General features: G+C 33.6%; 1 protein-coding gene and 1 pseudogene across 4 annotated transcripts; one reads left to right on the forward strand and one right to left on the reverse strand.

Annotated features, from left to right (window-relative positions):
• Positions 1–531: 531 nt before the first annotated feature.
• On the forward strand, positions 532–6,316 carry LOC105120681 (protein DA1-like). 4 transcript variants are annotated; one of them, XM_011018985.1, is made up of 13 exons: positions 532–620; positions 1,045–1,209; positions 1,865–2,016; positions 2,238–2,331; positions 2,625–2,796; positions 2,927–3,047; positions 3,199–3,282; positions 3,853–3,972; positions 4,102–4,314; positions 4,805–4,867; positions 4,977–5,095; positions 5,374–5,432; positions 5,651–6,316. In XM_011018985.1, exons 3-13 carry the CDS (start codon positions 1,906–1,908, stop codon positions 5,956–5,958), a joined length of 1,464 nt encoding a protein of 487 aa, XP_011017287.1. In that variant the 5' UTR covers positions 532–620; positions 1,045–1,209; positions 1,865–1,905; the 3' UTR covers positions 5,959–6,316. The 4 variants fall into 4 exon arrangements, with proteins under 4 accessions (XP_011017287.1, XP_011017285.1, XP_011017286.1 ...); XM_011018984.1 differs by lacking the exon at positions 532–620 and adding an exon at positions 781–839; XM_011018983.1 differs by lacking the exon at positions 532–620 and having other exon boundaries at positions 772–1,209.
• LOC105120850 (lysM domain receptor-like kinase 4) lies at positions 6,282–8,175 on the reverse strand (annotated as a pseudogene).
• Between the last annotated feature and the right edge of the window lie 4,788 nt (positions 8,176–12,963).

The following is a 12,963-nucleotide window of genomic DNA, read 5'->3' on the forward strand; positions in this document are numbered from 1 at the left end:
CATTAAAATTTTATTATTAATATTATGAGAGCCTCATATAAAATTAATAAAAACAAAACATCAAATCTCAAATCCCAAATCAACTTAATATTATCTTTACACTTAATTATACTTTTATCAAGAACATATAAAAAATAACTATCTAAGAAAATCTAACTATCAAAATAAAAAGAGATTCCATCTGAAAAAAACATACATCTTTGCATGCGATTCCCCTTCTTCTACTTTATTTCTGCGCCACATCCCTGGCACCGCCCTTGCCCTCGACATGTTGAAATATAATATCTTTTCTCTCCTTTTTTTTTTTTACTTTAATAAAGAAAACATATATTTTTATTGTTTTTTTAGGAAAAGAAGATGAAGAAACTCTCTTCAGACCTTTACCAAGACGATGGTGTTTTTTTTTTGTTTTTCAAATCCTGCCCTCTTTTTCTCTCCCTCTTTTGCTCACTCTTTTATTTTCCTATTTCAATTTTCCTCTTTTGTCAAACCCTTCCCCCCTCTATTATGTTCATTTGTCACATCCGTTCTCAAAGCCTTTAACAATGTCAACCTATTGTTATGGAACTTCAAGGTTTGGCAAAACTGTAAGCCATTGGAAGTCGAGTCACCGAGACAATGTCAGCCAACTGAAAAAAGAAAAATCTTAAATATATTATATGATTTTTATATACAATTATACATTGTTTTAGTTGGGTCTTCTTGTTGAAGAATACGCATAGACCCCACATGCAAATATATGTCCGGCAAATCAAATCGTAGTATTAAATTTTGAATCTTTTGTCAGATTATCCCAATTGGGTTTCGACGATCCTTCGTCAATCATCGCTCTCTTTTGGGTTATTAACAAAAATCTATATAAACTAAACTCGTTTTATGTCTTTGTACAAATTTGACTTTGAAATTGCGTACAATTCAAGCAGTTCTCAATTCTTAGCGTATTTGTCTTTCATATTCCTTGACACTGTATACCATCTCGAATTCCTTCTCTAAATTCCTTATCTTTTGTACATAACTATTTTCTGTTCGTTGGTTTTCTTATAGATTATATTCTTTTATACACAAAAGATACACAGAGAGATATAAAGGGTGGTGTCAGCAGCAGGAAAACACCTTTTCTTTTTGACACTGCCAATTTTGTAGCTTTATGAGCAAATTGGGATCTAATCTGATCTGGGTTTTTCTGCTTCAGCTGTTTTTTTGTTAGTGGTGAGTCATTCTTCCACTATTTGATTCCTTCTATACCATACCTTTTCCTTTCTCTTTAGAACCTGAAATCAAAAGGTTATGTGTCATGAGTTTGATGGGCATGTTGAGCTGGAAGAATCATTCTTTTTATCTCCCTCTTTCTCTCTTATGTTGATTTGAGCTTGTGGGCATTGGAGACTCTTGATGTTCATTTACATATTTTGTAGCTGAAACTTTCTGGGGCATTACAATGCCTGGTTGGTGATTTTGCTCAATATAATTTATTCATGTTTTTGCTTTGGTTGTTGAATAGGAAAGCAATATAGTTACAGAGTTGGTTATCTTAGTACTGGAATTAAGTTTCCTGGAAACATTAATCACTGGGTTGCAGGGATGCTTCGCTGTCCTAGTCGTATTGAATATTAGTATTAGTTGCAATGTAGAATGTAAACCAAGTTTGGAGCTTTCATATCAAGTTGGAAATTGCTTGCAAGCTTACCCTTTTCTTCCCTCTATCTTATGAACAATTCATAATAAAGAAAGAGAAACATAGAATTTTTGCAGTTTTGTGTCATGCCAGTATAATTGTGTGAATGCCTCTTGATTACTAAGCCCACTGCATTTTGTGATATATATATTTTGTTCCCTTTGGTTTACTTATTGCTTTCTTTTGCAGTTAAGAAATTTGTTGATGATGAGCAGATAGCCATAAACGTTATGGGTTGGCTTAGCAAGATTTTTAAAGGGTCCAATCATAATATTTCAGAAGGGCATTACTATGGAAATTATGGACAGGATGCTAGCTATAATGCACCTTCTACGTCAGGGGTATTCACCAATTTGATTTAATGTTTCTTGCTAAACCATTTCTAATTGTAAGAGGAGATGCATATAAAAATACTTCTATTTTACTGGCATCTTTTAGCTTTTACCTCAACTATTACATATTAAGTGTTAGTAACCTTGATTGAAAATTTTGTGTAAGCTAACTCTAATCCCTGATCCGCCCTTCTTGCTTTGACATATTTCAGTTTGGATATTAAATGTAGGAAGCATATTTGGAGCCAGAAAATGAGGAGGATATCGATCATGCTATTGCATTATCCCTTTTAGAGGACAATCACAATGGAACAAATGTCTCAGGTGAGTAATATCACAGTCTAATGCTATCAGCAATAATTAAATGGTTCTCTCACTACACTCCGACTGTTATTTCTGTACTTCGTTTTGGTCCGTCTTCAGGATTCCTTTGCCAAGAACTCTTATTTTCTGAATTGATTTATATATTTTCTCTACATCTTTGCTATTTTGTCAATGTCATTGTAGAATCAATTCGCTTTTTCAGCTCTGTTCTATCATATTGCTTCATTCTCTGTATATATTATGATCCAATACTCCAGAGCTTAATGATATATATTCCTCAAATTAATGGATAGATGTTGAGATTCAATTGAAAGAAGATGAACAACTTGCCAAAGCTTTACAAGAAAGTTTAAGCATTGAATCTCCTCCTCGATATGGAAATGGAATTCCTCGGTATGGAAATGGAATTCCATATCAAGGAAATGCATATCAGCCTTATCCTATCCACTTTCCAATGGGATTCAGGTATCTTATTTCTATAGCTGATTAATTCTGATCCTTAATTCTTTGACACCACCATTCAACTTTTTTTTTTTGCAACAATGTACTTCTTTGGGCTCTAGAATATGTGAAGAATTTCTTAATTCTTGGTTAGGGTATGCGCTGGTTGCAATACAGAGATTGGCCAAGGAAAATTTCTAAATTGCCTCAATGCATTTTGGCATCCAGAATGTTTCCGTTGTCATGCTTGTGGCCTGCCAATTTCTGATTACGAGGTGTAAACTGAAATTCCTTATTATCTGCTAATATAAATTAGTCAATTGTTGATTCTATGGATCCCATCATTGCTTTCTTTTTTTCCCTTCCCTTGAATTGTTATTTTATTGGAGTGCAATTGCTAACTTTATTTGCATTCTTTCATAATAGTTCTCGATGAGTGGAAATTACCCTTATCATAAATCTTGCTACAAAGAGCGTTACCATCCAAAGTGTGAAGTCTGTAAGCTCTTTGTAAGTAGCTTTCCCAGAAACTTTTTGTTTATTCATCTTCTTTAAGTTGTGTATTTCATCCATTGAATACTGGAACTGTTATTATCATCTTAAGAATTTTCTTCCTACCCTTTTCTTTTATCGTAAACGAAACTTCTCTGCTAATTTAATAAATCAGAACTACTTATGAATGCTCTTGAATGTCAAGCCAAAGGATACTCACTAGAACATTTTTTTTTTTATAAAAAAACCCATACTTCATTGTTTTACAAAATAATTGATGTTTAGTGTTCGTGGATGATGTTTTGCATCTTATCCTCATATTTCAACAAATTCAGTACAAAGTTTCCCGTTTATGCATGTATACTGTGAATGAGAATTTGCTGAGGTCATGCTACAAGATGGAGGGGGAGAGACAGAATTTGCAGAGCTTACAGATCCAGAAAGTGTTATCATATTAAAAATCATTGTGATATATCATTTTTTTTATACTGATAAAATGGCTATTTGTAAATGTACTGCTCTTAGAATTTCAGATATATTACCCATTTACAATTAGGGTTGCTTTTCTGAATATATATCTTTTGACAGATTCCAACAAACCCTGCTGGTCTTATTGAATATAGGGCTCATCCTTTTTGGAGCCAGAAGTACTGCCCTTCTCATGAACATGATGGTACTCCTCGGTGTTGCAGCTGTGAGCGAATGGAGGTAAATCTGGATGAATTCTTTGTGGTTAAAAAACTGTCTTTTTAAGCTTTCTAATGATAATCCTGGTGAACTGGTTTTCTGCAAAAAAAATAAAAAATAAAGGATAATGTTTCTTATCATCACATGCAGCCACAAGACACGGGATATGTTGCCCTTAATGATGGTCGGAAGCTCTGTCTTGAGTGCCTGGACTCTGCAGTCATGGATACCAAGCATTGCCAACCCCTTTATCTTGATATACAAGAATTTTATGAACGTTTAAATATGAAGGTGGAGCAGGATGTTCCACTACTATTGGTTGAAAGACAAGCACTAAATGAAGCCCGGGATGGAGAAAAGAATGTAAGGGCAGATGCATTGAAAAGATTTATATCACCCATTTGATGCTTTTCTTAGGAAATAATTGGCTAGCTTGACATTTAAGCTACTATCAACTTATTGTTAACTTTTTTTTTTGTAAGATAGTTCTGGCTATGTGAAAAATCAAGCCATTAATAATGATATTTTGATATATCGAGTCATAAGAACACCCGTTACACTATCAGGATAGTTGACATCCAGTGCTTCTAGAAGGTATTCTTGGCTCCATCCTCAGCAAAGACATTTTTACATCTAAAATGAAATATTAAAGTAAAGAGAGAAGAGAAACAGAAATAATCAATTGCTCTTCTGTCTACTTTTCATCGAGATATGATTTTGAACATTACTGAATGAGTAAAAAATTGAAAAAATTAATTGTTCCATGGATTTTAGTATTGGAGTTCCTTTTCAAGCAATACTTCTGCTCTCTAATTCTTTTAAGTTGGTTTTGTAATTTCTAACTCTTGAACAGGGACATTACCACATGCCAGAGACTAGAGGGCTTTGCCTTTCTGAGGAGCAAACCATTAGCACTGTAAGAAAATTTTGGAATCTTTCATTTGCATTTTCTAATGGACTGATTCATTTTTGATTTCTTTAGTTGGCACTCAGAATTTTATGTTGCAATGGCCATGGATCATCAGGTATCAAAGCAGCCAAGGTTTGGAGCAGGGAACCGAGCCATGGGTATGATGACAGAGCCTTACAAACTGACACGTCGTTGTGAGGTGACCGCAATTCTGATTTTGTATGGCCTCCCAAGGTATATCTTTAGATCACTTTTCTATTACTCTTTTATCTGAGGGACCCGTGTAATACCAAAGAACCAGCAGATAATAGGAAATAAAAATGAATGTTCATTGTTTTTATGCAAGTATCCACAATTTATAACAATGAGATGTAGTGAGGAACAAGAAAATAACGCATCTTCATTTCTTTGATATGCTGCGTTGATATATTCTTGAAGATGTTTTTTATGCGTTAGTTCTGTATTGTAATACAAGGTGTTTTATGCTTGTATTGAAATCTTAACCAATACAGGTTACTTACTGGGTCAATCCTAGCTCATGAGATGATGCATGCATGGATGCGGCTGAAAGGTGCTTTTACATCCTGAGCTGTGTACAGTCATTTTTTTTATATATATATATTTCATATACTGACATCAAGATTTGAGATTTGACCTTCAAATGATGGATTATTTTTGTTGTATCTTGCATAGGAAAATGTAAACTGATAGTTTCTCTTAAGCAATTGCTTCTTTTAACGTATTTAAGTTTTTTTTTTTCAGATTCTGACGTTTTCTGTTTTCCTGAAGGTTTCCAAACTCTCAGTCAAGATGTGGAAGAGGGTATTTGTCAGGTGCTAGCACACATGTGGTTGGATTCAGAGCTCACACCCACTTCAGGAAGCAATATTGCATCATCCTCTGCATCCAGGACAACAAAAAATGGCACAAGATCTCAATTTGAGAGAAAGCTTGGGGATTTTTTCAAGCATCAAATTGAATCAGATACTTCCCCGGTTTATGGAGATGGATTTAGAGCTGGTCAGCAAGCAGTGCAAAAATATGGTCTCGAAAGAACACTTGATCATATACGAATGACAGGGAAGTTTCCATATTGAAGTTCTGAACTAAAGTAGTCCTTGCCCAATATGACGTCCCATGTTGAATCTCACACCTTGGTGCATGGAGATGGATAAGGAGCCAACTACAAAGCAGTGGACAAATAGGGACTTTGAAGGACAGCAGACCTTATTAAGATGATAGGGAGGTTTCCGTATTAAATTCTTGAACAGTGAGTTCTCACAATACTTTTCTATCCATAGTTAAAGCTAGGCCTTTTCCAATATGAGCCCAGGGCCGAAGCACATAAGCGTTGATTCTGTAGAGAGGAGCTTCACGAGAGCTGATTTTTATGTTTATTAGGCTGTAGAGACATTGATTGGATAAATTAATAATCTCATGATGGAATTCCATTCATTCATCTGTCTTCACTTTGGAACTCTGAAATGAGAAAAGCAATTTACTGGAACAATTACCTTCATTTTGTACATGTTAAAAAAGAACTGGTGGGGATACAATTTCAGATAAAAAACCTACATGCTAATAACTGTTATTTTGAAACGGCTCCTGCTGTCCAATTAGTTTCACCTGTTGATGGACGCCATAGTTGGGCTGCTTCATCAACTGAGTAAAAAATTAATGATTATGATTTCAATACATTTGCCTGAATTTTGAACAGAATTGATACCACTTCCTCCATAGTTGGCCTTTTTACTGGTTCTTTCATCAAGCAGGCTACGCTTACTTTAGTCAAGCATAAGACGAAGTCTGTCCCACAAATTCCTTTTAGACCAGGATCAACATAGAAATCTAGCCCCGCTTCCGGGTTTTCTTTCTCCATGATAGAAACTATTGCCGTTGAAAGTAGGCTTTCCTTTCCATCCTCTGTAAAAACAGCATCTTTCCCTGTGATTAGTTCCAGCAGAATGACTCCAAAAGCATAAAAATCGATCTTGGGAGTCACTTGTCTTACCCAAATATACTCGGGCGCCATGTAACCTCTAGTCCCCACAACATGTTTTGTCAAGGCAGCACTTGTTTTCCTTGTTGCTGCTCTTGCAAGACTGAAATTTGAAATCGTGGCCCTTGGATTGCCGTTTAAACGAACATCGCTGCTTTTAATGTCCTGGTGCACGGTGCACATAAGGAGGTTCGGTGAAGCTGTGAAGATGGTAAAGTCCATTAGCAACATCCAGAGCAATCTGAATTCTCTGTCCAATTTCTACTTTCCTTGGACTTTTTACTGAACAGCAATTCTCTTAGGGACCCATTTCCCATATACTCCAAAACGAAGATAGAAACAGCCAAGATTTTGGCAAAAACCTCCAAGCTTAATCAAATTGAAGTGGTTGACCCTCTTCAGAATGTTCACTTCCTTTATAACATCTCTACTTATCTTCTTAACAGCTAAGATCTCCCCACCAAACTCTCCGCGATACACAGAACCCTTTATTCTACTTTCGAAGCTGAATTTTTCAGAAGCTTTCTTTACCTTTTCAAATTCCAAGACTTTCAAAACTTGCTCATAGCTTGCAATTTTGACACGAAGGTCTTCTCGCACTACCAGGTTTCTTTCTCTACAACTCTCAGTAACCAAGTCTCTTCTCTGTTTGCAAGAGAGGAAGACGATAGCTGCAATGATTTATAATTACAAGATAACCAAGTCTTTATGATGTTTTTTATAATATGGTGGATCTTGTACTCCATTGCCTCCTCTTTGTTCCTACATGGTGGATCTTCTCTGTTTACAATATGTATTTCATCGAGATGGCACTTGCAGTTGCTCACCGGCAACAAATGATATTCACCATGTGTATTCCTGCGCTTAAGCACAGCGCAAGTAGATAATCCCTCATATAAGTGTCAGTCGCTATAACATAATAGGTTCCACGAGTAGTCGTGACCTGAATTGTAGTGTTGGCCTGATAATATTGGCCAAAACAAGAACAGTTTACCGGAACAACAACCTCTTTGTTGGTAGGGAACTCCGACAGCCTTGTAACGTAGTTGATTCTAGCCAGCTCTTCTTCGTTTGCTGACGTGAGGACTGAGATTGCAGGCACCGAGTGAAGAGAAGGTTGAGATTTGAAGATCAGAAAGGCCTGGCAAGATTGGCTCTGGCCATTGCAGCTGTAAAGAAATGCAGACGATGGTCCTCTCTCATCACTGGCGTTGCAGTCCAATGCTGAATTCTTCGAGTAGTTTTGTTGAGCTTTGGCGTGTGAAGTGAGCAAGCCGAGTGCGAGCAAACTAAACAAGTTAATCACGGTGAACATTTTTTAGGTGAGGAAACAATGACGAGTAGACAAGAAATTCAGAATTATGAGAATGATGAAGAAGATGGATTGTTGCTTGCTAGAAGTATCAAAATAAGCGCGTTAAGAATAATAATAATAATAAAAAAAATTCCTTGAAATTGTCAGGTTTCGTCGACTTACTAAATAGCAACATTCTGGATTTAATATATTTTACTATATTAAAAAATATTTTATATATATAAAGGTTAAGATCATAAAAAAATCCAAAAAATAAATAAATTTAACCATAAAAACAAACAATTAAATTATTAAAAAAAGTATTTATTCTAAAATAAAATTAAGGACTGGTTAACAAAAAGGCTAGACATGTATGGACCTGGAAGATGAGCCTGCGCTCTTCAACTAAAGGAAAAAATTCAAGCATTTGTGGCTCTCGAAGGCTAGTCCAATGCACCTGGCATATTTTTTAATGGGTGGCAACATGTCATATGTTCTATATATATATATATATATATATAGAATGGACTACACGTAGTTTATTTAAGAATACGATACATCATCTTCTAATATAGATTTCAACATAGTTGAAAAGTCAGGTACAAGTTTTAAGATAACAAAACTCTATTTTTAACTTTTTTATTTATTTATATTTACCTATTAAATATGGTAGAGATCGCTCATTAAACTTAATATTAAATTAAAAACACTTTTAAATTGATTTAAAACTTAATATTAAACTCAACAAATAAATCTTTTTAAATCCTGATTTATTTTTTCTAGCAAGATGAAAAATCCAAATAAATCCATGATTTTTTCTATAAAAAAATATATTTACATGAAGATCAATTTTCTTGGTGATCAAAAGGTGCCTAAGCAGCCTCTTTCTCTCTCCTACCATTTTTCAATAAATTTATCTCTTTGGGAGTGAAATATGAAAAAAAAAAAGAAGTTTAGGATTGAAACTTAAAATCCTAAAACTCAAGGGACTAAATAAATATGTAAATTAAAACTTGAGGGATCAAATTAAAGTTTTTCATGCCTTTGGAACATTAGGATTTGTTTTTTGTTATTTATTTTGGCCCTTATTCTTTTAATTTGTTTTTTTTTTACTAGAGTCTAAAATTCTATTTTGTAACATTGATCATCAATGTATTGTTAAAATATTTTTTGAGATTGTAAAGAAATAAAGTTAAATAATCAAAATGAAAAAAAAAGAAGCAAACAGTGACTGACCTTGTTCAAATACTTTAATTTTTTTTAATTATTTTAGCTTGTTATCTTGCTCGAATCAATATTTTTTGGAAAAAGTTGGCAACCATTATATCAAATGGTGTGATGTATTGTTGAGACTATGATATTTTCATAGAAAACAAGAGGAATAAATTATATAAATTAATTTCTAATAAATGCAATATTAAAGAACTGAATAAAAAAATGATGAAAAAAGAAAACTACACCCGCAGTGAATAATGCTTTGAAAGGAGAAGCTAGAAGGACTCCAACAATTCTTTTTAAGTTTTTGTTAACACACACACACATGAAGCAACTATCGATGCGTCACCAACCATATCATTGAATACACTGACTTTTTTATTCATGCTTAGATTGCAGTCTTCGTTGATGAGCAAAATAGGAGTCCGGCATCTGGTAAACTGCTACATGAAATTGTTAACAGGAACTTTAACTCTGTATTGATTCTGTATCAGATGGCCCAAAATCTTTTTTTATCTTAATTCTTTTGTTAAGAATCTTGAGTTTTTCTTGTTTATAATCGAGCACGCCAAGGGGGTATTCTGATGTTGATCAGCTTCCACGAGAACGTCGGGGAGAAGTAGGGATTTGCGTGATCTTTATCAAAGAACGCGTTCTTGCAGGTAATTGCTAACCTATTTTAATGAATCGTGTTTACTTTATCTGTTTGCAATTACAGTAATCCAAGTCACAGTGTTCTTGGTCTTATGAACAGTTGATGGGTTGGATGCTGCAGATAAGAAGCACAAGCATTCTACCATTAAAGCCTGAAATTACTGTACATTTGTGGGTTCTGTCATTTGTCGATAGACCTGCAACTGGGGATTCATATTCTGGCCAAGCAAGGTTTATGCAAGAAAATCATGATATATATATATATAAAATAAACATTCATATTATGGATGCTTTATTTTCTTGTGTTAGAAGCTAATATTGAATGATATTCAAATCACAGCAGGGTGCTCTAGCTTCGTATAATCTATAATTAAAAGCCTTAACCCCACAATTACATCAATTAAAATCCAAATTATGCCTATAGTAGAGACAATAAGATGGCTAATATATGATGAATATACTGGTTATCACCAGTGATAGCAAACGCACATACTTGATGAGCATGTGCGTGTAAGGGCAGGATTTATTAATATCTGCTCCAATAATTAAAAAGAGGGAAATCCTATTTGGGAAAGCGGAGAGAACAACCCCGATGATGGTAATGCTGGCAAGCACAACTTCCTCCTTGCAAACGCGTTGTCATGAACAAAACGACGACGTGATCTATAATTTTTCATGGATTAAAAAATGATTTCTCGTTTTTTCCTCTGAATTAATTAAGTTATAAATATTTTCTCCTTAGGTATATAATAACTAGGATCCACGCTGTCCATTTGCAAGCAATCCACGACAACTTGGAGAATGGGGACCCGAAAGGGTGACACCGATGTAGGGTCCACGTTGCTACTCTTCATCGTATGCCGCAAAAAGACTCGTCTACTTCAAGAATGCCACGCGTCACGTAAGCGAAAACCGCCAAGATCCAGCTATTTGTGACCTTCCGTAGCCTTTCTTTTCAACCGACACTTCAGTGTTTGACAAATTATTATTGGTTTAAAATATAAAAAGAAGGAGAAAAAAGAGAAATTCTTGCAGGGTGGCGTTTTGAAGGTTCTCCGGAGACCACATTATTATAATTGAACAGTGAAAGTTATTTTTTAAAATGTATTTTGCTTGTTATTATATTAAAAAAAAAATTTAAAAAAATTTCTAGACCGTAAAAATAGAGGACATGATACCCATAATTTTGATAGATAAAATAATAAAAACAGTAATTATCTACTACCCACAGATTCAATTTTCTTATAAAAAATTCATTTATTTATTTAAGTTTGGTTTTTCCACGCTATCTTTTTAAATCGACGTTTCGTTACATTATGAAACTCGTCCAATTCAATCAATCTTCTCGGACGGGATAAAAACTTTGTCAACTAACTGAACTGTTGTGACAAAGGCATTTGCCCTGTATTTCTACGAGGCAATTGTCATGAACAGCGGGCGAGTGGGTAATTTAAAATAAGCGTGGTTCTTAAATTTAATTGAGTCGGGCTGAGCGATATGGAAAGGAGCCTGATCTTGATTTTTTTATTTTATTTTATTTTTGGAATTTAGCACTAATGAAAATACACACAGTTTGCTACTCGCCAAACCAGTTTTTCCAGCCTTTCAAGTCCATGTCACAAAAGCCAACTCAATAATTCACCATTCAAAAACACAATTTTAAACTCATCTCCCCAATATAATTGAAAAATCAACACACCACAATTCATCAAGATTAGCAATTAACAACTCTCATAATTTTTGGAGGGAGCCATTGAAGGAACTCATCAAAGGAACTTACCGGGGAATCCATTGGAGGAACCCATTAGGGGTGGAGGCTATATTTAAAAAATTTATAAGTGGTTGAGAGAACTCATGATAGGTGTTATTGTAGAAAGATTAAGTTAATTTATTTATTAAAAAATGATATTATTACATTAAAAATATCTTTCTGGCCTCAATGGTCACTTTCACTCGAAAGCAAATAATAATAATAATAAAAAACTTATTGTATCACAATTATTGTGATCATAGGTATGTAAAAAGTTGATTTTTTTTCTTTACATCTCGTTTGTAGTTTTTTAAAATGGTTTCCAAGAAAAGTTAATTTCTAAAATGTTAATTTTTTTTCATTATATATATATAAGTCAAATCCTGATTTGATTTTAAAATATTTGTTAATCAGTTTTGCAAGATAAAACATATCTCTTAAACTAAACATTAAAATAAGTTGAAATTTTACAGGAAAATACTAGAGATATGAAACTATATTTGGATAAATTTTCAGGTTAAAATAAAATTTGGAAACATATTATTTTAAAATATTGAAATTACTAGATAAATCTTGTCAAATCTGTTATACAAGATCTTTGTATACTGTTAGGGACATAGAGCTATAAGTAGAATGTTGCTATGATTCAACTTGGGATGAAAACCAAATATTTCAAGTTTTCCAACCATATATGGTAAGCCTAATAATTCATACAAAAGAGAGAGAATAATGTGTTTAATATAAAAATTAAAAATTTGTCAAAAATGTATGAAAATTGAAGATTCGAGCTGTATAAAGTAATTTTGAGCATGAAGACTTTGTTTTTATTATTCTATTTTATTTATTTAGTTAATGTTGAATAATTATTTTTAATTTAGTCTCGTTCTAACTCATTAGATATTATGTAGGAGTTTATTTTATTATTGAATTTATATTAATTAATTATTACTTTAGGCTCATCAACTCGTAACCCAAAAGAAATCCATTAGGATTAGTTAAAGGAAATAATATTATGTGTTTTTTTAAACTGCAATTTTCAGCAACAAATTGAAAAATAAATAGGAGTTTTTGTTTGTTTATTTGTGGCCATACAACCTTTTTTTTGCAGCAAAAAGATCATACACTAACTTCTCGAAGATTAGTTGGTTTCGTGGTATTATTCACATACTTAGGGTTCTTAGATACAATAT

The sequence above is a fragment of the Populus euphratica genome, unplaced genomic scaffold, assembly GCF_000495115.2.
Source record: "Populus euphratica unplaced genomic scaffold, PopEup_1.0 scaffold6.1, whole genome shotgun sequence".
Lineage (NCBI taxonomy): Eukaryota > Viridiplantae > Streptophyta > Magnoliopsida > Malpighiales > Salicaceae > Populus > Populus euphratica.